Genomic DNA, 23,919 nt, shown 5'->3' with positions numbered 1-23,919 from the left:
CTGTTACAGGCAAAGAGCAGCAAATGGCACGATGGACTGTGCACACCTACTCAATCCCAGGGCACTCATCTCCTTGTATCTTTCTTTCTCTTTTCAGAAGGTTCTATCTTTCACATAATGAAACAGGAAACTACATTGTTTATTTTTAATGACAAATATTTTATTGCTGTCATACACTCTGTTTTTCTTTCAAATCTGGACTTGACCTTTTAAGGCAATTTAAGTCAACTCCCTTTAAAAATTATTTTTCCTCATTCACTTGTGCTCTCAGTCATCCCAACGGTTAGAAATTGTGGTGGCTCCAACTGGGTATTTCTCCCCACGAGCTGCACTGCTGACTACTGCCCACCTCCCACCAGCCAGGCTCCTGCCCCAGGGGCACCACACCTCACTGGTTTCACCAGGGACCAGCACCCAAACCTGCTCTCCCCAGTTTGGCCAGCACAAGTGCTGGCACTGTCCCCATCACTGTTGGTGGGGGTAAACCCTTTCTGCACAGAGTGCCCGGATCCCCTGCTGACCATCTCCTTGCCACCCCTTTGTGAGTTGCAGTAGGACAGGAAAGGCCCCACCAGCCTTTCTGCCTCCACCCTCTGGGCACAAGCTCAGTGTGCCGGGGCACAGCTCACAGCCTGCAGCCAGGGTCACAGGATGAAAAGCAGCACAGTTTCAAAGTGCAAAGGCTCTCAGGCTCAGGTCAGAACAGTTTATGGGAGAAACTGCACATAAGAACACATAAAATGTGGCTACAGTGTCATCTTAACAGCTCTGCCCTGTGCCAGGCAGGGACCTGACCAGCCAGGCTCAGTGCTCTCATTTGTAGGCATTTCATTATTCAGTCCTGGCACAATCAAGACTCCCAGCAAAAACAATGAGGCTTCTGGTCTATGAAATATGAGATACATTTTAAACAGATACTAAAAATAAATACTTTGAAGCTTGAACTTAAGCTTTCAGGGGGAAAATGACTTATCGTTATCACAGTTCAAACTGTCTTCATGGTTTAAAATGCAGAAGGGCTGGCACTTTTCTGCTACACGTTAAAAAGCAACTTTTTATTTCCCAAAATAGTTTCCAATATAACTGCACAGCAGGATTTTTTTTATGCATAAAGCCAAAACTCAAACAACTTATCTAATACACAAAAGCAACTCAGAATGTTTATAGCTGCAGTTTAATGTTGACTTTAACCCCTTATTCCTGTTTTCCACAAAATCTTTATTGCAGGGTTAATAAAATGCATGCTGTACTTCAGATGCATGCACTAACAAGGAGGATGCAGTATGTTAAGAGTTGCATAATCTTTATTTATCTTAGTTGCATTCATCTCTACACTTACCCCAAACTTCTCCACCTCTTCTTCCTGTAAGCAAGAGCCATATACATTGAAGCATGTATTTGAACAGAAAAGCACAGGAAAAAAATAAAACAGTTGAGAGTCAGGAAGAAAGATGTAGACAGGAAAGAACAGAAAAGAAAAAATTTCTGTACAGCAAAATTCTTCTCAAACAATGACACAATGTTTTAATGGAATGCAAGGGCAGGACTTGCTCAAACACTTGCATATGGACAAACATCTATCAGTTTCTTGTTTAAATTTAACCCAATAATTTAAAAAACAAACTTGCATTAAATTTTCCTGTTAAGAATTTCCCATAAGCTAAATTCAATTTTGATGGAATGAGCAAAAACTCTTTAACTTCTTAATACTGCAGAAAGTGTGGTTAAATTAATTTATTCTTTGCATTAGGACTGCAGTAAGTGTATGAGAAATCATCATCAGTATTCAAGTTTATGATGTTTTCTCTTGATTACTTGCTGGAAAATAAGCTAGTTGCCAAATACAGGCTGGAAAACTAGATGCTCTGAATTAATCAGCAATTAACTTGCTATAGAGTCTCACATTACCACTAACAAACATATTTTCTTGTTCATTTTTAATCTTCAAAAGCATTTATTGGTGCTTCACAACACAAACTGATAGATCAAACACCAGAGGCAACGAAGATGAACATAAATCATGTGAAAACAGGGAATTATTTTCTTTTAATCTTCGGCACTATCTCTAATATTAGCTGCCTAAGCATTTTATGTCAGTCTGCATGATTTAAATTACCATTAAAATGTGTGCTGTAATTCTGAAAAACATACTAAAGGTATCTATTTACTAGTCAATTCGTTTGATGATTAGAATTCATTAGGTCTTAGTAAGTGTGCATGGGGCATCAAAGAAATTTATTTATAGACTGATTTAATCTGTGAATGCCAAAATTTCTGAAACGCAGTCACAACTTATCAGTAAATAACTTCACAATTTGTGTTAAAAAAGAAATTTTACTAAGTTAAATCCATTTTAAACACTAGCAAGGGATATATTCGATTTCAAACATCAACTGGACCAATTTTAAACGAAATACTGATGTTTCCTGATAGTCAGCCTCTGTGAATCCATCATCATCTGTGAATCCTGACCACTGGAGGACCACAGGGAACCAGATCTCTGTGCTCTTACATAGGCTGAGTGCTCTTGCATACAATACTCCCTTCCAGTGCACAGATGTAACTGAATTCATAAATCAAACACAATTCCAGCTGCTGAGGTGACCTATCCACTGGAATTCAGTCAGGAATGGCACAAAGCAACAGTGACCAACTGCCCACTGAGCTTCCTCTGTGCCCTGCTCATGGCCTGGCCTCCAGAGCTCTCCACTGCTGGGGACCCCCACCTCACAGGGGACCCAATGGACTGTTCTGTCATTCCTTGAAGTAGAAAGCATGTAGTGACATAAAGGGCACCACCTTGTCCCCAACTCCCCACCTGAACTGCATCCTGAGGAGTTTTTGTCTGGCCCTTAATCTGAGAGGCAAACTAATAGCGCAAGGCAAGGAGTGCACAGCTCCTCAGGACAGGGATCCACAGGACCCTGCACAGACACACGGACTCACTGGTGCTTTTAGTTCAGCCAGTGGGAAGCAAAGAGATGCAGAGAATTATTTAGTTCCATGAAATAGATTCTGGAACTCAGCAACAGCAGATTAGAAACTGTGGTGCTTTTATTCTGCAGTTTGTTAACGCAGAGCCTGAAGATCCCATCCATCAGGGGAAAAACAAAGGAAAAAAACAATAATGAAATACTCTCCACCTGCTTAGAGCCTGAACACATCAAACATTACGTAGGTGGAGCAAGCTGTGTTCAGAACAAATTGAAAAATATCTTATTTTTAATTTGTTCCAGTTGAGTTTTGTTTTGAAGCAACATTTCATATTTATGCATATATATTATTTCCTCCCTAATATTATACCTCTCCAAAAACTCCCATGATACTAACATTTTATTCAGGAAAAAATATGAATCGTTAAAATTAGAACCTATCCTTCCTTGCTTTTTAAAGACAACAAATTGGTTTGGAAGTCATTAAAAGCAGGTGTGGAAAGGATCACTTGTATTGCCACAACATGATAAAGATTGTGGTTCTGATGGTGAATGTCAATGGAAAGTTACACAATGAAATACCAACGTACTGAAGCACACACAAACCCAGACCCCTACCCACTCTGAGACACCTTCAATCCCACTGTCTTTCTAAATTGCACACCTTTGTCTGAACATGACAGCTGGATCCATGTTTGCTGAGGTCATTCGGATAACTTGGCGGATTTCTTTGGCAATCATTCTGAGCTTCTCAAAATTGACCAGGCCATCCACTTTGGAATCATTTCCTGCATAATTGAAACACAGAGAGGAAAAAAAGAGTAAGAAATACTTTTTCATTGGGCAATGTGTTTCTAAGTCCCCCACATTATCCTCCCCTCCCTGCCCCTACATCAACAAAACTGCTTTAATCAAAACAGCAAGAAAACAGGAAACTGGCAAAACACAAACGACAATCAGGCCCACTCAGACTCCAGCATTGCTCTAGTTAGTCTATTTCTGAAGTAACAAGTATCAGTAGGATGAAAAAGGATTAAGTGAATTATGACCAAATTCACTGGCACAGATGTTAAAATAATATATAGAACTGACATCAACAGCCTCCACACTCCAAAATCAGTTCAAACAGTCCTGAAACATTCCAACCAGGAAGTGGGCAGATTTGGAAATGCTTAACCTTAACCAACTGCAAAGAGAACTTTGTGTAAAAGGAAAAAAATGGAAATGTTTAAACAAAAACCTTTGAAAATGCCAAAAGCAGGAGTAGGAGGTGTTAGATCATCGTAGGTGTCTGGAAGCCACAACATGGAAGGAAACCCTAGAAACACTGCAGCAACTTTGTGCAAGAGATGGATGTGAGGCAGTGTAACTACCAGTTATAGCATGCTCACCTAGATGGACAGATGATGATTAGGCATTGCTTTTAAAATATTAAAAATACATGTTTAATTTTTCATTTCCTCTCTTCCATTATGCATTCAGATTCCATTTGATTGCACTCCTACAAAGGATGCATCAAAAGCCTCCTACTGGTGGCAGCATCTATCAGACACTGGTTGAATCATGGAGCACTGAAGAAAGGGCTCAAGCAGAGTCAAAGCTTAGCTCATTATTTCCCCACATTTGACATTACCTTCATGCAGAAACGTGATGTCCTTCTTGACAACAGGGAAGAGTGGAATAATTGGAGGCTGCATGCTCTGGCTGCTGAGGATGTTGCGGTATTTTGCCATGTTCCGAGAGGGATCAAAAAGATCCTGAAGATCTCGGAGGTGCTTTTCATACTTGCTGGGTAACTTTTCCCAGGTGCCTCTGAGCCGTGCTACTGGTGCTAGATTTAACCCACTGTAAGGCAGATGTTTTTCATTATTAGCTGTTAGTGATACCAGGGTGTGTAGTGATAGGACAAGGAGTAATGGTTTTGCATCAGAAGAGGGAAGATTCAGGTTAGATGGTAGAAAGAAATTCTTTACTATTTGAATGGTGAGACACTGGAACAAGTTGCCCAGGGAGGCTGTGGAAGCCTCATCCCTGGAGGTGTTCAAGGGCAGGCTGGATAGAACTTTGTGCAACCTCATCTAGTGGCAGGTGCCTCTGCCCATGCAAGGGGGTTGGAACTAGATGATTTCTAGGTGCCTTTCAACCCAAACCATTCTATGATTGCCTTTCATAAGGAAGTAAAGGGTTGGTTTTTTTGTTTGTTTTAAGGATTAAATATAGCTTCACAAGATTAACTGCAAAAAAAACTGGGTGAATGCTAGGCTGGGAGTTCATCACAATAAACCTCTGCTGTTCACTCTTGTGATCAAGTGAAAAAGAGAACTGTAAAAAGCACGATTGCTTCCTATTCATTCACAAGGTACAAATTCCAAGCTAGCCTGCCAAAACCAACCTAACACAGAACTGTTGCCCATGTAATTTGAAAACCACTCCTCTCCTGTAAAAATGTATTCAATAGTAAGGACAAAAAGGGTGAAAAATTAATGAGGTGTATACACAGCTACAGTAGGAAGTGAGACCAGAGCCCAGCTCAGCCCAAGCAGGAGTGGCAGGACTTCAGAGGAGGATGTTTGGAGCATTTGGAACCAAGCACCAACAGACTGAGCATTAGAAGCAGCAGATGCACTAAACTTGTTATTGTGCCCTCATTTTCCATTGAGTAAAATATATCCAGAACTAGTTGGAAGCAATAAAAAAAGAAAAACATTAAAAATTTAAAATATCCATCCTCCCTAGCATAGTTTGACACCGACTTTGCTTGAGAAATTTTGCAGTGATGACAAATTCCTTGTAGCAGCAGAACAGGCAAGTGATATTCTCCAGCATTCAGTAGTAAACCCAAAATCATACAGTTACTGAATCTGCCATTGTAAGAAGGTTGGGGTTTTTTTCTAATTTTTAAAGCTTCAAAAGCTTCTTTTATAGTTTTATTTTTTATACAGATTTCTCTCCATGGTATTGTCAAATTGCAAACAAAGCCTTCTCTCAAATAAAAATAAAAAATAAAAAATGAAACATATGGCAGCACACAGCTCCTCTTTCATATGCTACATTAGGATGGGGTCTTCCTATTTCAAGAAACATATGGCATCACATCAACATGGAACACAAGGCAAGAGAGTGAACCCCTGGGGCATATGCTAACAAAAACCTATTCCTCTGGAAATAAGGGTAAAACAAAAGCTAATTTATTTGGGCTTTTTTTTTTTTTGATCAAACATCACTTCAGTCATGGCCTGATTAGACTGCACTGAGAACCTGGAAGAGCTATTTCTCCACCTACAGCAAAGCACGAGAAATTAGGAAGCAGAACACAGGAATTAGATTCAGTATCCACATGTATATTCACCATGTAATGAGTAGCCACAGCCCCAGTGGTTGCCCACTTTAAGGAAATTCATTAATGCTTTAATGTATGACTGAATGGAAGCCAGAACCATCTGATAAACTGGCTAGAGATAGAGGAAAGCATTTGGAAATACCATTTTAAAAGGTAGTGCTGGTGCTGGGATACAGCATGAATCCAGATCTCTGTCTGATGAATAACAGCACCTTTTTTCTTAAAAGTAAAACCTGACTATAACAAAATTGCAAATAAGGGAAATGTTGAACTCGTGCTGCTGAGGTATCAGCATCTAGTATAAATCAGAACAGAAAGTACAAATCAGGAGAGAAAGTCTAAGTGAGCAAATGAAAAAAAAAAAAGAGAAGTGAGCAGATGACAGGAAAGAATGAAAAGGAAAATTAAACTAAAACAAGACTGATTTGAGGAAGTTCTTAGAATAAAAGGCAGAAATAAAGTAATCTCATGGTGGCAGATATGACTGAAAAAGTAACAAGGACTGAAAAGAGAAGGGAAATTGGGCTGCAGAATCAGGGAAAATGACAGCAATGTTCAGGCAGGTTTCTGAAGTTCATCAACCAAACAGCACTTTTTCCAAATCTCCTCTTTCCCTGCCAGGTAACACGTACAGATGAGACAAGCACATCGAGAGCTGCCGTGAGAGCAAGAAGGGACAGACGGCAGCGCCAACACAGCTCTGTGCAGGCTGGCTCCTGAACACCTTGGTAATTCCCGGAAAACCACCCCTCATCTGTTCAGGACAGGCCTATTTCTCTTCTTTCCATTTAGATTCAAGGACTGCCTTTGACAGCACAAATCAGACCTGACAAATGAGAAGTATTTTACCTTATCACCGCGAACATGGAATTGAAGTTCTTGCATTCTCGACAGTGGAGAGCAATTTTAATGAAATGCTTAATAATCTTCATTCTTTTGAGTTGGTTGGGCTCTGCTAAAATTTCCATGGCAACCCAGAAGGTCTCTTGATTGATGACATCCTCAAACTGTTTCAGGTGAGCATTGCCTGTTTTGGAGTCCAGCTTGTAAAGGTCATCAATGTATTCTGTAGGCTCAATATTGCGAAATAATTCAAAGTCTCTCATGGAAAGCTGAGTGGCCACCTCAATGGTGCTCAGCTGGAGGAGGGAAATTTGGCTCTCTCTCAGTAGCTCCTGAGCATCCTCATCCGAGCATAAGGTCTCCGTCTCCATATTGTTTTTTAGATAATACCTAAAGAATAATTGAGTTAGAATAGAACATTAGAGATGCTCTTCAGAGGGTTTGTTAACACAAAAGGGCTTGTAGTGAGAGGAGGAGGGGGAATGGATCATACCGGGAGGAGGGAAGATTTAAGTTGGACATTAGGAGGCAATTCTTCAGTGTGAGGGTGGTGAGACACTGGAACAGGTTGCTCACGCAAGCTGTGGAAGCCCCATCCCTGGAAGTGTTTTGGATGAGGCTCTGAGCAACCTGGTCTAGTGGGAGGTGTCCCTGCCCATGGCAGGGGGGTTGGAACTAGATGATCTTTAAGGTCCCTTCCAACCCAAACCAGTCTGTGATATGATTCTATGATCAACGTGGACATTACTGAAATCACAGGGGTCTTTACCTGTATTTCTGTGTAACTGCTGACAAGTCAGAGGAAGAGGCAAGGCCAAAGGCAAGCAGGGACACCATAACCTTGCACTTCAGTTAGTATAAAAACCATCACTACACTGAATTAAAAAAAAATTCTATTCTAAAGCTGTTTTAATCTACCTCTTTGCTAATATTTTCTATACTTGCTGTAGCTTTCCCCTTCAGTTACTTTTCCATTTGTAAATTCAGCAGTGAAATAACACTTTAGATTCACATTATTCCTGAGAAATCTCTTGTTAATTTATTTCTCCATTTCTTGAGTGTGGTTTCTGACACAAGTTTAGTGTGGTATATTAATATTTACATGAAGCACATAGCATTCAGGAAATGAAAGTGTATCTGGAAAATTCATTTCCATGGTCCCAAGCAGATCACTTTCAGATATACAGAAGTTACCTCCTCACAAATTCCCTCTGTTGCCTAGCAAAGACAACTGAAGAATTTTTTACTTAATACACTTTCTTCTGGTATGGATTGGATCATCAGATAAAACTGAAGCACTTAACATTTCAGAAACATGCAAAACAGTATACATAAAATGGAAGAATTTATCTCAGGTTAGTATCAGTTCATTGCAACATGACATCACTGAGAAAGACACTAATTGTGGGTTTTGGTTCTGAACTACATGTGGAAAGTGTCAGAAAAAAATATCAGTATAAGCCACTGTCTTGGTTATCCTGATCTCCTAAATTTAGCTGTCATCAAGTGAGGGGAAGGTTTTTTTGGGTGCAAAAGAGGAAGATGAAACAAGGAAGAAAAGAGAGGGAAGGGTAAGTTACTGCCACTTTCTTGCTCGCTCTTCCAACAGACACCTGCCCCTTCCAACTGAAACACACCTCCCCGGTGCGTCTGTCCAACGTCTCGATCCTAGAAGGCAAATAAAGCCACAGCAGAATCCCAGGGGCCCATTTACCTTCCGTTGAGCTGGATCCTGTCAGCCAGTTTGGAGAACTGGTCGGGCAGGCGGCGCTGCTTGATGACGCCCTCGGGGCTGACGGACACCTCGCACAGCGAGTAGGTCTCCGGGGCGCCCGTCAGGTTGAACTCGTGGACGGCGTGGCTGACCACCTCCTTGGCTGTGGTGTCTTTGCTGATGATAATGTAGCAGCTTTGCTGATCTGCTTTGAAAACTCGTATTACTTGGTCCGGAATATCTAAAATAACAGAGCAACATCTTTAATGTATGAGGTTCCTTTTTGATCGAAAAGACATGAAGTCATTTACTGTGTCATTTAATAGGCAGAAAACAAACAAACAAAAAAACATCTAGTAAGAAAAAAGCAGCCATGCTGGACTTGATAAGTATGCATTAAAATATTCAGCCTCTTCTTTCAATTTTGAGAGGAAAAAGAGGACTCTTCTCCCTGCATTTCCACAGCCCAATTACTTTATCATCCCATGACCACAATCAAAGTACAAGACATCTAGATTTATCACTGTGCTGTACACTGGCCTGCTCAGCCTGCCTCAAAAGCCTTGGCAGCATCATTCCCTCCTTGGCTCTCCTGCCTGTGCAAGAGCCAGAACCCACCCCCCTGCCCCCCGTGCCAGGGTACCCTTCCCAGGGACAGGAAGCCATTGAGCACGTGTGGACAGAAGATGCAGAGAGGAAAGGAGATTTGGTCGCTCCCATAACTAGCTGCAAACTTGCTCTCTCACCCTGAAGGAACTAAACTGCTGCCAGCAGTTAATTCTTTGGCAAGTGTACTTATTTACAGCACATTTTACGTATTACAAACGCACTAAAGAACAGCTTTATCTGAGGCAGCCTACAGCAGGAATTAAGTGTCTAAACAGACACACGTTTAGTCTGCAGCTCCATGACTGGAAATAATTCACTCCATTAGTTATTAGGAGAGGCTTGATTTTCAAAATTAACTGGTTGGAAAAAAATGTCAAGAGTGAGAGTGCACACTAATTTAAAAGTCAGGGGAGCAGATTTTTTCCCCTCCCTAAACTTTGAAGACTAAAACCTCACAAGTTTCTGCAGACCTGAGAATGTGGGAGGTTCTCGCTGAGCCTCAGCTCGCCTTCAGCTCTTCAAAAAGCCATGTCAGAGGCAGATGTGCCACCAACTCCCACATCAGAGCCTCCCCGTGAGAGAGGGGAAAGGCTGTTCTAGAGGCTTTTGCTGTAATACCAGCCTTTCCCTTCTGTCATTGTTACCTGACCAGCCTTTAACAACCTCAACCACGAGGTGCCAAATCCATGGATTGAGGGATGTGACCTAAAACCCCTGGTCTGGGCAGTGAGTGCCAGGGGGAGGGAAGGACCCAGCATCCCTGTTGGCAATTCTACCAGAAGACTCATCCTGCTGGCCTGTGCACTGAGCTCCTTCCAGCAGCAGCTCTCTCTTCTTTCCCCTACACATCTGGTTTTCTGTCAAAATCCACTGCTTAAACAAGAAACAAAGATCTCTCTTAACGGGGGCAGTGACCCTGGGGTTACTTTTTCTTGCATGAGGATTTAATGGTGTTATGAGGGCAAGGAGCAGAAATTTCAGGGCAAAAAATAAGCAGGTAATTTATGAATGAGCAGCAAAAGTTTCTGCCAACTGTAAAAAGAAAGCCTCAACATCAGCTGTTAACAATCCAGAAGATGGAAGGAAACAGGGTGTTTAAAAAATAATCTGACTGAAAACTAATTCTACTAACAGTTTCATTATTATGACTGTCACATTGCCAGAACAGTCTCATTTACAGCTGGGGACTAGTTGAATTTGAGAAGATCCATGCACACATGAATGAGGGTAATGAAAACAAAAAATAAATATTATGGACTTATTTCAGAGTGAAAGTGATGAAAATGACACCCTGAATAATTTGGGAGATGGCTGTTCTCATAAAAATAATAACAAATGAAGAGAAGAAGCAAACATCTACTCCTTGGTATCAACATACATCAAAATCAGAACCTACTCAAGGTATAAAACCAAAATTAAATGTCATTTGGGAATGAAATAAAAAGAAGGAAAAAAAAAAGAATCACCATGCAACCAAACTTAGTGTAACTTGTAACAGGTGAGGGAAAATTTTATTACAAGCACATCTGCCTTTGTGGTCTTTGCTTTTAAGCAGCTAAACATTAATAAAAATTTATTTTCTTATGCATTATTCAGCTTGTGTTGATGACACAGAACGTTTCAAGTTTGCATGCACATAAATTTGGTTATACAAAAGTCCAATAAAATAACAGAATCTCAAACTATGTTATAATCTAAAACTTCAGTTTCTGTAGAATGTTGGCAATTTAATTCCTTTAAAGCAAGGACACAGAGAAGCAAAGTCACCTGCTGAATGTGATTCAGTGGGTCAGCAGAGAAATGAAAATAAAAAGCAAGTCTCAGCCTCAGTGCAGCATCGTGCCCTTAAAGGACCTATGGATTTGTTTTATTTAAGGGAAGAGTGCAGGGCCCAGGACAATCTAATGCCCTACCAGTAATAACTACATAATGCAACATATGGAAGTGTTAAGTGGAACAGGCAAGCCATGCAGTATTAAGGTCTACAGGATGCTCTACATCAGGATACTTACAGTAAAACCCAACAGCTGCGGGCAGGGAAGAAAGAAAAAAACTGTGTCAACACCAAATCAAGATTTAGATGTTTACAAAACTTATTAAGCATATGTAGCACAGTGTCAGAAACATTTGGGTTTTCTCTGCCATTCAAAAATATTGTACTTGTTATAGCAAACTTAAAGGTAAGAAGGACTAGTTATCAATGTTTCATATTATGCAGTAATTTGGACATTATTAAACAAAGATTCCTAGAGAACGTGTGTGCAGTTCTCATGCAGACAGCAAGAACCTGCATTTGCTGTAAAAATGGACTTATTTGCTATGGATATTTATTTACATGATAGGATATATCTGTGTATGTCCCTTTTAAGGGGGAAACCTGCACATTTTTGTAAAGATAAGTCATGGCCACAAGGCACTTTCAGAACATGTAATTATGCTCAGAACTTATACTTGAAATAGGGAAACAAGATTCTGACTTGACATGTTTACAGGCAGTTGCATGTAACAACAAATGCCTCCTGCTGCCACCCCATAAACTGTATTCCTACAGTAAGAGCAATGAAAACATGGACCACACATCTCAAACCAGCTTCCAGTTTTTCAGACGTACAGTTGAATACAGGTAATGGCTGTAAAACATTAAGCATTAACCTGACTATGCTGGTACTATGGCAGTCCCATTCTAACCACAATACTGCCTGAAATGTACTCCCAAAGATGGTGGACGGACAAGTCCAATCTCCAAGAGTGCTGGGATTGGGAAGGGAACACAGAAGAGAAAGCTGCAAAGACTACCTGCTTCCACCAGAGCTCTGGTAACCTCTACTAAATCAAAGACTCTCATAGGTGGCTAAATACATTTCTTTGTAAAAAGCTAAGTGTCACGTTATAAAAAACCAGGCAGGAGAGATTCAGGCAGCTGGTTTTTCAGGAAATTTCCAGTTTGGACCTGTTGGGGCCCCAAGACAAGCAGGTAACTGCACTCAGCACGTTCGATGCTGTTAGAAGATGGAATTTCCTGCCTGAACCAGCTGCCTGGCAACCATCCTGTAAACCAGCTAAGGATGCTGTCTTACCTGAAGGATTAGAGAAATCCAGAATGCTAGTTGTGGGCTGCAACAGGTCAGGGCTGCTGGACGAGAGTGTTCCTGGGATAGGCATGATGGCCAGGCTGTGTCTGCACTGCCGAGTGCCCACGATGCTGTCGTCCTGCGACTGGCTCACGCTGCCATCGCTGCAAAACAGGTTTGGTTCAGTTGTGGGCATTAAGCTCCTTATGCTCACCTTGGGATGAAGAAAACTAGGAAAAATAATGGCACTCGGATGTTTTAATGACATGTTGTAGACAGGCTTCTGACACCAAGACACGGGAGAAACTTTCCAGCAGAGAGGGCAGTGATAGGACAAGGGGGAATAGTTTTAAACTGGAAGAGGGGAGATTTAGGTTAGACATCAGGAAGAAATTCTTCACCATGAGGGAAGGAAGGTGCTGGAATAGGTTACCCAGGGAGGCTGTGGAAGCCCCGTCCCTGGAGGTGTTCAAGGCCAGGTTTGATGAGGCTTGTACAGCCTGGGCTGGTGGGAGGCGAGTTCATGAACAGCAATATCAACAATTGGATGTCCTTGTGCTAACAACCAACCCTGTGCGTCATGAACTCAATATTTTGTTCTTGGTCTCCACGTAGGGGTCAGATTTGCTCCATTTTTTAAAAAGACGTAAGCTACATAAACATAATGACTGAAGATACTAAGCAACTAAAATATCACAACTTAATAAAGAACAATTGCGGTTTGACCTGAAGAGTTTGACAAACCTGAACAGTTTTGGAGGCAAGATGCTGAAGCGAGTCTTGTCTAAAATCTTCCTGATTCTGTTTCTCCCACCAGATACAGTGTTTGCTTTCATTTTCTTGTTTCCTTTTTCACGAGGAAACATCTGTTCCACATCTCCAGGCATATCTGGGATGGAATAACGGTTGTTTTTCTTTTCTGCAATTTTTGGAATATGTGGAATTCCATTCTTCTCTTGGCCTATCCTGCAGAGCAGCTCCTTAAACACTGTAAGAGAAGATTCAATCCTTGTCATTTGCTTTTGCACACTTAAAACTTAAGAAAATTCGTCTTTCCCCTCAAACCTTTCGTTTCTCACATCCCTGCTGAGAGAGTGAACCAAAGAGCTACAAAGCAGGTAACACTCTGCATTTTAATTTTGATTCTAAGGGTGTGGGTCTTCTCCTATTCAAGTTTTGCAACCCCTAAATGTTAAATAAAAACAAGGAAACATTCTGCCCAGCAGATTCCTCCTACTTTCCAAATGAGCAAGTATCACAGTACATTTATTAGAGCTGGTTTACCATTACTGGATAGATAATAAAGACACAATTTGTTCACAGCAATCAGCTCTACGTATTTATTGACTATTAATTGACTTTTTTGTGTGCATCTTTTAGGTAACGGGAGCACAGATGCTCCCCCTACAATAACTGCAAGACAGACAGATATTTTCCAAAACTGCCTTTGTTTGCTTTTAGTAACACTACTGAACAGAAGCTACAACAAATTTCCTATTGCATTTATCAAACTAAGTCAATCTGTTGCCAACACTGACACACCTGATGATGTGAAAGATAGTGCTTATGTTCTTTGTACTTCTTCTCAAGTAAAAAACGTGAAAACAAATTGGTCAAATTTGTTTATCAATACAAATTATTTTTTTTCTCAATTCAGAAATTCAGCATTTTCTGTGGAAAACATGACAATACTGGGAGAATGCAGAACTGTACAGAGCAAATTACTCAGATTTTCCCTAGGAGCAGAGCAACCAGGAGTTGCTGTGCAGAAAGTCCCAGCCAGTCACCTATTTCCATTATGCAATAAAATTTAAGGCTAACAATTTAAGGCCAACAGCCTTCACAGTATGGATTCAAATGTAAGAACAGGAATTGCTCACTGTCAGCACGAGGCACTTAGCATTCAATTAAAAAGACAGGATAAGTGTCACTGTTGAAAAAGCTTCAAGATATGAATTCATTAAAATGTATCAGGGATATCACCCTGAAATTATATTGGCTAGCAGGAAGAGAAGAGATTAGAATCCACTCCTAAACATATGTTGCTTACATTTATAATACCAATGAGCAATCCATCACTGCCTCACTCACAGTTCTGCTTTATTTTATGTCATTTCACATTAGTCTGGACCTCTGGTTCCCATGGCTGGTTTATGATTTTCTGCAATTACACTAATAAGCAACTGCTAGGAAGTTTCTACCTGCACATTGATAAACTGAAAATAATAATTAAAAATAAATTCAATAGTGAACAAGGGCACGTAACTGGAGGAAGAAAATAAAAAATGAGACCCATCAGAAGGTCTCAGATCCAAGCAAGGAGCCAGGAGCTGACTACTGCACAGTCTCGTTCTTTCAGTAGCTCTGGTTATTCTGTTGCCTGAACTGGATTGAGGAAAAAGAACAGATGGTTTGACTGAGATTTTGAAGAGGTATTTATGTGTTTATATTCACATTGGCAATTAAAAGCCAACATTTATATGTCATACTGCTTTTTATATCCCCTTTTCAGTTTGAGATCTAAAGGCAATTTAACCCATCATTCTCACAGCCATTATAAAAAGTTTTACAAAAGCCCAGTTCTACATTTTTGCTGTTTCTTGGCAAAAACATTTTGGCCCAGCTCCCTTGGCTCTCTTTCAGCCCTGTCGCATGAAGGGGACACCAAAGCTGCTTAAACAGTCATCTGAGGATTTCTCAGGGAGTTAAGAGCTGGCTATGCTGGCTCTGTGCCACCCAACGTGCAGCCCTTGGCACAGGAGCACCGAGCTGAGCAAAAGGAGGCACGAGGCAACTTCTGCCCAGCTTCTCACTCCTGAAGAAACTTGGGGAAAAAAGGTAGAATCTTATTGCACTTCTAAAGCCAAAAAGGCCAGAGTTTTTCTTCACATACACAGAAATACATCATATATAAAGTCTACTCACCAAAAATGTTTGTTTTTACAGTGATGGAGAGGTGAGTGTTGTTCCTTAAGATTTCCAGAGCTTTTACAAATGTAATGTTCTCAAAATTCTGTCCATTTACTTCCATTATCTTCAAGGAGAAATAAAAATTGAACTGTTAGGAGAACAACTATTTATGACAGACTTATAAACACAAAGGTGATAATACAGGCACAGTAAGAACTTTCCAGAAGTCACCCTACCATCTTTACAGCAGTTGTAGAATGAAAACTTCCCTTGTAAAGTAACTGTTTCCATGATGTCAGTGGAATTATACCCTGTAAATAAGCCAAGACCTCAATTTCTTCCTGACAAATGCTTTAACCAAACTTATTTTCTGTGCTAGCATGACATTGCTGCACTTAGAACCTGCCCTCAAATAATGGTGGATCATGACCTGCAGAACTGGTACTACCTCAAAGGCCAGACATTCACCTGGTGTGAACTGTCACTGTTCCACCAGCCTCAGTGAACTGGGATGATTTACCCTAGGTGGGAATCACTCCAACAAAACAATCTGATGCCTTCAACTCAGCCATGTCGCCGATCAGAAAGTTTCCTAAAATAATCACAATTTGCCTTCTTTTCCCATTCTGTTTTTGAAATATTTTTAAATAATTTGAAAACGATTTAATAGAAACCCATTGAGCACAAGAAAACTGAAGCTGAACAGTGGCACTCCCAACAGAGCACTAGCCAGTTGTTTGCTTTTAGTAAACAGTGTATTTTTGTTGGGAACACTAGAGCTGGTTGGAACCGGAATTTTTTTGAATGAAATAGGAGATTAGTAATTTAAATGGCCTTTTACCTGATCCCCACGCTTGAGACCAGCTTCTGCTGCTTTACTGCCCATTTCCACAGTCTCTACAAAAATACCAAAACCCTTGTCACTTCCTCCAAGGAGGCTGAAGAACAGCGGCGAATCTCTAGAAGGTTTTTGCAGGGTGATTTGTCTCCATTTTGCTTTGGCAGCACAGGCAATGTTCAGCAGTCTGAGATGTCCTTTCATTTTCTGAAGCAAAGACAACAGAAAACAGAGCACAACATTTCTTCTACTAGAAATGGAAAACCAGTTGTGATAAAAACACCTAAGGACTTAGGGTGCCACATACCTGAATTTTACTAAATAAGCCTTGGCCTCTTTTGCAGTAAGGCACAACCACATAAATAAAGGCCTTATGTACTACTACTATAACTAAATACATGTTTTAAACAAGTATGTCCATCTATTGACTGTCAGACTGTTGGACTACAATGTTAGTCACTGGTCACACACTGGAAAGGGAAAAGGTACAACACTGGGAATTCTGACAGTTCTTTTCTGCTCCTACCGTATCTTCCAAGTTCTTTTCAAATTCTTCCAGAAATCGGGTCATAGCAGGATCCCCTTCAAAATCATTAAAGTGATTGTTCACCCACAGTAAGACCACTCTGGTAACCTGTAAAAAAAAAATAAATTAAAAATTATGTATATTAAAAAGGTACCAATGATTCTTTTCCTATAGGCTTTAATCTATGAGCAAAGAAGAACAGAAGGACATGGCAGAACAACCAGTGCCAGATTACTGCATCTCCTAACAAAGAGACACAGACTTTTACACTTGAAATCATCCTCTCTTTTCCTTTATTTTTGGAAACAAATTAAAAACTAAAAAAAAACCCACACATTTTTGTACCTAACTGGCTACAGCACCTGGTATTTACTGGTGCACAAATCAAAACTCTTCCTTATGCTGCTTATAAAACGTGGCTTTTTAAAGCACCCTGATGATCTTAAAAAAATTCTAGGAAGTTTGTTGTGATAATAAAAAGCTTTCTTTCAAGAACTTGTTCCGTTAAATCTTCTGATTGCTTTTGTACAAGGTAGAAAGTTACTACCATTAAATGGCAGAGTCAGTTGGACATCTATTTTATCCATCCATATTATAAAAATAAAAGGCTAGTCTATAGCAGCTTGTCTTCTAAAAATAAACAATTTTCCTTTTTATTTGCTGAGATGATTTTCTTTTAGTTTCCTTTTCTTGAAAAACAGCAGTTGCCAAAATGAACAGCACGGAAAAAGCAGCAGTAACCACAATAGAAGACCCCAGACAATTTCCTATGCAAAAAAATACGTTTTGATAGTCTGTTTGGTTTCCTTCAGCTAGAAAACATGAAGCCCTGGCTAAGAACTTTACTGCCATAATTTTCAACAAATTGGACATGGATACAATGTTGCAGGCTAGGGACATTTTTCATCCCTACCTACATACAGTTAAAGAGAGTTAAACCTCAGCCTATTTATGGAAACACTTTTATCAACTGCACTTGTCTTGAGCAGAGTTTATTCTAAGTACAGAGCACATAACAAGGTGCTCAAACAAAACCTGCCCAAGACACTGAAAAAGCCCCACATGCATCCATAATCCTGGTTTATTAGCAATACAAGAAGCACACAGCTTGGAAACATTTTCACTGGGAGTTCTAACCTCTTAGACTCAAACCAACCTTATCCCTGAGGCTGTCCACTGTGAACCATTCCAAGAGTTTATTTCCAACTTCCAGGGGGCTTGTTAGAAATGTTCTGTATGTCAAGAGGAAATCTTCGATGTAGGTTGGATCCACAATAGAATGTTCTTCTATTAAGTGCATGATGAGTCGCTCGGGTGTTGCCTTGAAAATTAAATGCAAAAAAACCCCTGATATCTCTCACCACTACCCCTCTCCAGAGAGCATCTTAACACAAAACCAACAGCACACTCCCTTCTCAAATTTCAGTTGTGGCAGACTCGGGAGAAAACACACTACCACGTTTAAATCAAATCTTTGTGCTTCTATCAGCTCAAGTGTTTTGCATAGGTTAATACCTGGCTAAAGCAATTAGTAGCCTCCCTTAATTTTATTTTTAATATACAGTTTAAGCTTGAGATGACAAAAACCAGGGCAATGCATAAAGATGCACAAAGGGCATTCCCAGTACAGAACTAAATATTTATGCTGAAGGGGTCTAACTTTATTAAAAGGAAGGTGGAAGGAAATTTGGAAAATAACAAATTCTTCCCAATCACAGTTTTTCAGCTGAGAGACAAAACTGAGCAGGTATTCTAGATTCAAACCAAAACTTTATTCATTTACGAATAAATAAAGGTTTAATAGATGAATGGAAAGGACTGAAAGAAATTCACCTTGATAACTATGTGTCCTTTCCTGGTCCCACTGCGATCCAGCTCTCTGTGCTCCTTTATCATAACAATTTCTCCTTCTTCCTCCACTTTATGAGTGTTTTTTTCCACGTGGTTCAGAATCCTCCAGTAGTCTTGCTGGGCTATACACACAAACTGCCCCAGACAACACAGGATTGTGAATAAACATGCAAAACATGAATGGATCCTCATCTCTAGGCTGCTTTGACATAATCACGACAGCACAGCATTTAATACCAACCCCACTCTGTTCTGCCCAACTCCATGAGAAAGAAAGTTAGAAATAGAAGAGAACAGGTCAGCTTCTTACATCTCCAAAAGGTTGTCTGAATGGGCTAAACACAGAGAGGACAAAGGCTCTAAGAAGTGAAAATGGGTATTTTCTATGTGTCTGTTCTTGCTGCATGTCCATCACACACACAGCACAGCTGGGCTGGACTCAAGTTTACATTCCAGAACAAAGCAGAAGTTCCTGTTTCTCACACAGCAGCAATGTGAGTAGGAGGCAGTTGTATAGAATTCAAATCTTACCTGACAATCATCTACTTTGGTTCTGACCACTCCATTCATGTACTGTTTGTCCAGAGAAGGAGTAATCCCAAAACTATTTCCCATGCACAGACTCTCACTCTTCCCATCAGGATAGCTGATTTCCACTGTGCCATTTAAAATAACATACCAAGAATCCAGCTAGAGGGAGTAAAAAGCAAAAATTAAAAGTGAAGCTAATTCATCAACTTGCATAAGCTGTTCCAAAGCTCTTATCTCATAAAAGGTTATTCTTGCAGTCTCCAGTTTGTTGCCACCACAGGTTTGCAACATTTAATTCACAACAAATGTGCACAGTAAGGCAAGCAATAAAGATGACTGAAAGAAGAATGCTTCACAGTGTTCTTCTTTCATTCCAGAACTAACTCTGTAGGGAGGAATGCTGATGAAAAGATTGCTTTTTAATCAGTGGGCTAGTTGCTACAATATATTTATACCATTTGGTGAGAATTAACTCCCCTGGGTAACCATTTGGTCACTATGAGAGACCACAGCCTACCTGGTCCTCTTGGAAGGATGACCTGCTATGATCACTGCAGCTGTTCTGATCCAAGGACAGAGATTTTCAAATAGCGATTCAGAGCATCTATGCTGGGAACCTGACACTGCCTAATTTGAATATCTGTCTCCTCCCCCCCAAGTATGTATGGAAATTGCTCCTAATTTAGGCATTTATAATATCATACCAACATTGTTGGGCAAATATTTAAAAAAACTACAATATAAGAAAGGAGTTATTTTACCATTGGAAATCATTAATTCTTTTATACCACAAATAACCTTTGATATCAACTCCTGGAGAAGTTAGCACTTACCTGGTAACAAGGCACTGCTGCTCTTATGTCTACACTTGGCCACTTTGAAATCTTGAACAGGATAATAATACACAGGTAGAATTTCCCAAAGGGATTGGCTAAGGTTTGGAGATTTTGGACATGGGTCATTGTGAGACAAGAATTCTCTAATTTCCAGGTTGTGGTGAGAGAAAAGGCATTTTTCCAGCCCTTGGTACCCAGGTGCCCTTGCCAACCCACTGCCTCTAGCACTCAAATTGTGTTCTAAGCAGTAATTTACCTCTTGGCCGTCTTCTAGTATGATGGCTCCTGCTTGCTCTACTACTTCAAATATCATCACTGAGCAAAGTTCTCTTCTCACAGACATAGTCATGTTTGCAAAGGCAGGGAGTTGATGCATAATTTCCAATAATTGCTCTGTTAGACAAAAGAAGCATTGGTATGAAGACTGCAAGGCCTGGGCATTCCTTAGACACCTTACCCTCCACAGGTCTATTAAATCTCACTTAGATTTGTGGAGCAATTGCTCAGTGGTGTCACAATCCCCATCAGTGGCTGTGGCTAAACAAGCCCACTAAGTATTTTGTCATCAACAACCAGAACTCAGCTCTGCAGCCTTGCTGGTGCTCTGACTTGACTTGCACACCAGCAGCCCGGCTAGAGTGGAAAGCACTTCAGCTTCAAACATTTAGAAAATCAAAAATACCTTTACAGCACAACAACTATAAGGTTGATAGGAGCATGAAATTATCTTCCAGTGTTTACAGAAGTTATGTGAAGTACAGCAAAATGCAGATTTTGCTATTAAACTAATGCCAATTTCTAGTTAAGCACTTCAGTAAATTATCTTCATCTTAGATGTTTTCCAGTTTATAATTGTATAAACCTATACTACAGTAATAGTACATTCCCTTTGATACATAATAATTAATTCAACAGATTCCAGCAGCCAACATTACCTTCCTACCCATCCCTCCCTTATATCAACACAGTGTTTTCTAAAACACTTGTTTTCTCAAAACACTCTCTCAGGCAGTCAAAGAGGAGGTACCCTTCAATTAACAGAGCATGGTGGTCTCTGGAAGGCATCATTCGTAATTAGGAGAATCTACATTCACCATTAACTCACTGAAGAGTTTTCAGATTTGCTTCTCTTGCAGAGGTTATATGATATAATCTTACAGAGAGATTGTTGGTTTTTTTTATCCTCACCAATATCATCATCAGTTTTATCTGCAGGCTCTTTCTCAAGGCACTCTCGTACAACATCTCGCCCTAGGAGCGGATCTGAAGTTCTGTCAATATCTTCATCCTCCTCCTCTTCTTCATCTTCAGAGTCCACAGGTGCTTCTGGAAGACCTGTTAAATCAACATCTCCCATCTCACTTTCTGTAGCCTACAAAGAAAAGATCCATCAGACAAAGAGTTCAGTGTCTTCAGTTTAAGGATGCGTGGTCTTAGGTAGCTACTACAACCAAAGAAATTCCGTGAGCAACAATTCAAACTAGAAATTGTAATAGCTCCCTTTCCGAACACTAAGAATAACATGTTTCACCAAAATCCACAGTTCCAGGATGGCACTAACATGCAGCACTGGCATAAAGCAACACCATGCTACAGGCTCCACCACCACAAGTTCTCAAAACAAAATTAATCTACTGGGACATCTGCTCTCGGTCTTACTTGTATCCCTCCCCATCTCCAGGCACTATAAACCCAGCAATATTAACTGTGTGACACAGAAATAAACACAGCAGATTGGCTAAAATGAAAGGGATTTGATCTCAATTTTAATTTTGGTATTATAACATGGATTTGGATCCTGGCACAGAGCAAGTGTGTCAGGTGGAGTAGAGAAATGGGGGAGGGGGAGGAGATAAGGATGACTATTCTTCCCTCTGTTGGCTGATTCTGATTTTATAGCATATACTCTTCCTTGCAAATCCATGTAAACAAAACATTTCTTCACAATTTGAGAGTCTGCATTATTAATGAAATAATACAATCATCCAGTAGCACCACTGGGCACCCCATGCCCACAGCCACATTTCTCCTGTCATCAATAGATGGCAATGCAGACACCACACTGAGCAGACACACATGAAGCCACCGGGAAAGAGGCTGCAACACTGGCAACAAACAGCAGAACCACATAGGAATAATTTGCAATAATTCCTTATGTAAAGTTTAAATGATGTAATTGCACAAAAATAACTTTCCAAACAGATGGAAGGCAAAAAAAAAAAAAAAAGTAGTTTGAAATTCTCAACTTCCACAGACAAGTTGCTCAATTGCTTTTATTTTGTTTAAGCCAGAATGCAAATCATTTTTCTGTTCAAAAATCTGAAAAATATATGGTGGGAAGGGGAGCACAGTTTCTTTAATCTCCTTTTCTGACCAATGCACCTGTAGAAGTCCTTCTTGTTATTCTTCACATCCCTTGCCAAATCCAGCTCCAACAGTGCCTTACCTTTCCTGATCCCGACCCCACACCTCCAGGCAGTGTCCCTGTATTCCTCCCAGGATACACGTCCCTGGTTCCACCGTATGCATTTTTTTCTTGCCCTCTAGTTTGGCCAGGAGGTCCTCACTCAGCTGTGCTACTCTCCTGCCTTCCTTGCCTCATAAAACCCTCTCTCATTTTAAGTGATTTAAGCACAGCATCTTGCCCTGCCTCACTCTGCCTACACGCTCCATGTTGATCAGCTAATGCAGCTCCAGTGCTCTGCCAGCTGAGCAGAGTTCCCTTCTTTCACCAGACAGAAAAATACCAGGTTTTAGTCATAACCTTGGACCTTTGACTTGTCCTCATTTTAAAAATGAGCCAGCAAACCAAATAAGTAAGGCTTAAATGATTTAACATAAATATTTCTTTCGGAGGAGAACAACCTATATATAGGGTTAAATCTCTTCCACATTACATCACTTTACTGGCTTATGTAGCTCACATTAACAGTTTTGGAATTAAGCCCAAGTGCAAATTGTGCCTGGAGAGTCTCAGCAGCACGTGATCAGCACTGCATTTTATTCAAGGACTTTTCTAGCATTTCTCCATCTCAAAAGCCACAATGTGTATCAACGTCTCCACGCAGAGTAAGACAGACCACAGTACTAATTCCCACTTTGATAACCTCAAGCTAAGATAATCAAAACTGAGGCTATAGGTTCCACAGAAAAGTGATTCTTTAACATTTTCACTGCATATCCCACATAGGACAATTAATAAATCTTCTCTTGAGAAATAAATTACAATTTGATCAAGCTATGAAATAAGAGATGGTCCTCAAACTGCGTTTCAAAGATTATGTGCAGATGGATGACAAAATGTTGGCAGGTCAGGGAGTGCTGGAAGGAGCAGGAAGGATTTTGCTCATAAAGCTGTCTGCAGAGGTAGCTGCTCTTCCCAAGCATGACGCCCCAGCTGTTTCCACTATCAAATATCAAAATCATCCTTAAGGAAAACATTTATGAACTACTAATTTAAAAAATGAAACCAGAAGCTGCAATCCTCAATCCTTACACAAGTACAGATTTTCAGGATTGGGTCTACAGGGCAGAAGATCTATTGAGAAGGCAGCAGGAACAGACCCAGTCACACAGATCATCTGCAAAGTTAATACCAGTTTACTCCAAAGCATTTGTTGGCTATTTAAAAATCATACTATTATTACTCTCTCTATAGCACTGCAAATACTGCCAGTAACCACGTTCCAGCTGTGTGTGCCAAACGTTGACCCTGGAGATGTCCTGTACACTGGCCTGTGCTTTGGAAGCCAAAGACATATGAACTGGACCTTGCAAAGGTTTGGTGATAATACTACGTATCCCACTACCATTTGTATCAGAAATATACACTGACAGAAGAAAATACTATATGCCTCAAGGGAAAGATTTCCTGTGCCAGAAGAACTTCACATGATACTGTATTTCAGTACTCATGA

At 40.3% G+C, this 23,919-nt stretch overlaps 1 protein-coding gene across 8 annotated transcripts in view; it reads right to left on the bottom strand.

The window, feature by feature from the left end:
* The window catches only part of RAPGEF6 (Rap guanine nucleotide exchange factor 6), a 120,672-nt gene that overhangs the window by 19,885 nt on the left and 76,868 nt on the right, over window positions 1–23,919 (bottom strand). For 4 of the 8 annotated variants that reach the window (XM_051631201.1, XM_051631205.1, XM_051631206.1 and 1 more), the window contains 16 exons: window positions 21,191–21,374; window positions 20,259–20,395; window positions 19,167–19,325; window positions 18,618–18,770; window positions 17,941–18,105; window positions 16,785–16,892; window positions 16,262–16,465; window positions 15,436–15,544; window positions 13,255–13,498; window positions 12,517–12,674; window positions 11,452–11,466; window positions 8,831–9,071; window positions 7,123–7,506; window positions 4,567–4,778; window positions 3,598–3,721; window positions 1,340–1,363 (listed from right to left, as the gene is read on the bottom strand). In XM_051631201.1, the coding sequence (XP_051487161.1) occupies window positions 1,340–1,363; window positions 3,598–3,721; window positions 4,567–4,778; window positions 7,123–7,506; window positions 8,831–9,071; window positions 11,452–11,466; window positions 12,517–12,674; window positions 13,255–13,498; window positions 15,436–15,544; window positions 16,262–16,465; window positions 16,785–16,892; window positions 17,941–18,105; window positions 18,618–18,770; window positions 19,167–19,325; window positions 20,259–20,395; window positions 21,191–21,374 (2,621 nt within the window). The remainder of the gene's footprint in view (window positions 1–1,339; window positions 1,364–3,597; window positions 3,722–4,566; window positions 4,779–7,122; window positions 7,507–8,830; window positions 9,072–11,451; window positions 11,467–12,516; window positions 12,675–13,254; window positions 13,499–15,435; window positions 15,545–16,261; window positions 16,466–16,784; window positions 16,893–17,940; window positions 18,106–18,617; window positions 18,771–19,166; window positions 19,326–20,258; window positions 20,396–21,190; window positions 21,375–23,919) is intronic. The other 4 variants (XM_051631202.1, XM_051631208.1, XM_051631203.1 and 1 more) reach the window with 3 other exon arrangements.

The sequence above is a fragment of the Apus apus genome, chromosome 13 (genome assembly GCF_020740795.1).
Source record: "Apus apus isolate bApuApu2 chromosome 13, bApuApu2.pri.cur, whole genome shotgun sequence".
In the NCBI taxonomy this organism is placed as follows: domain Eukaryota; kingdom Metazoa; phylum Chordata; class Aves; order Apodiformes; family Apodidae; genus Apus; species Apus apus.
Note: the sequence above shows the minus strand (reverse complement) of the source record. Positions and strands in the feature narration are given on the sequence as shown.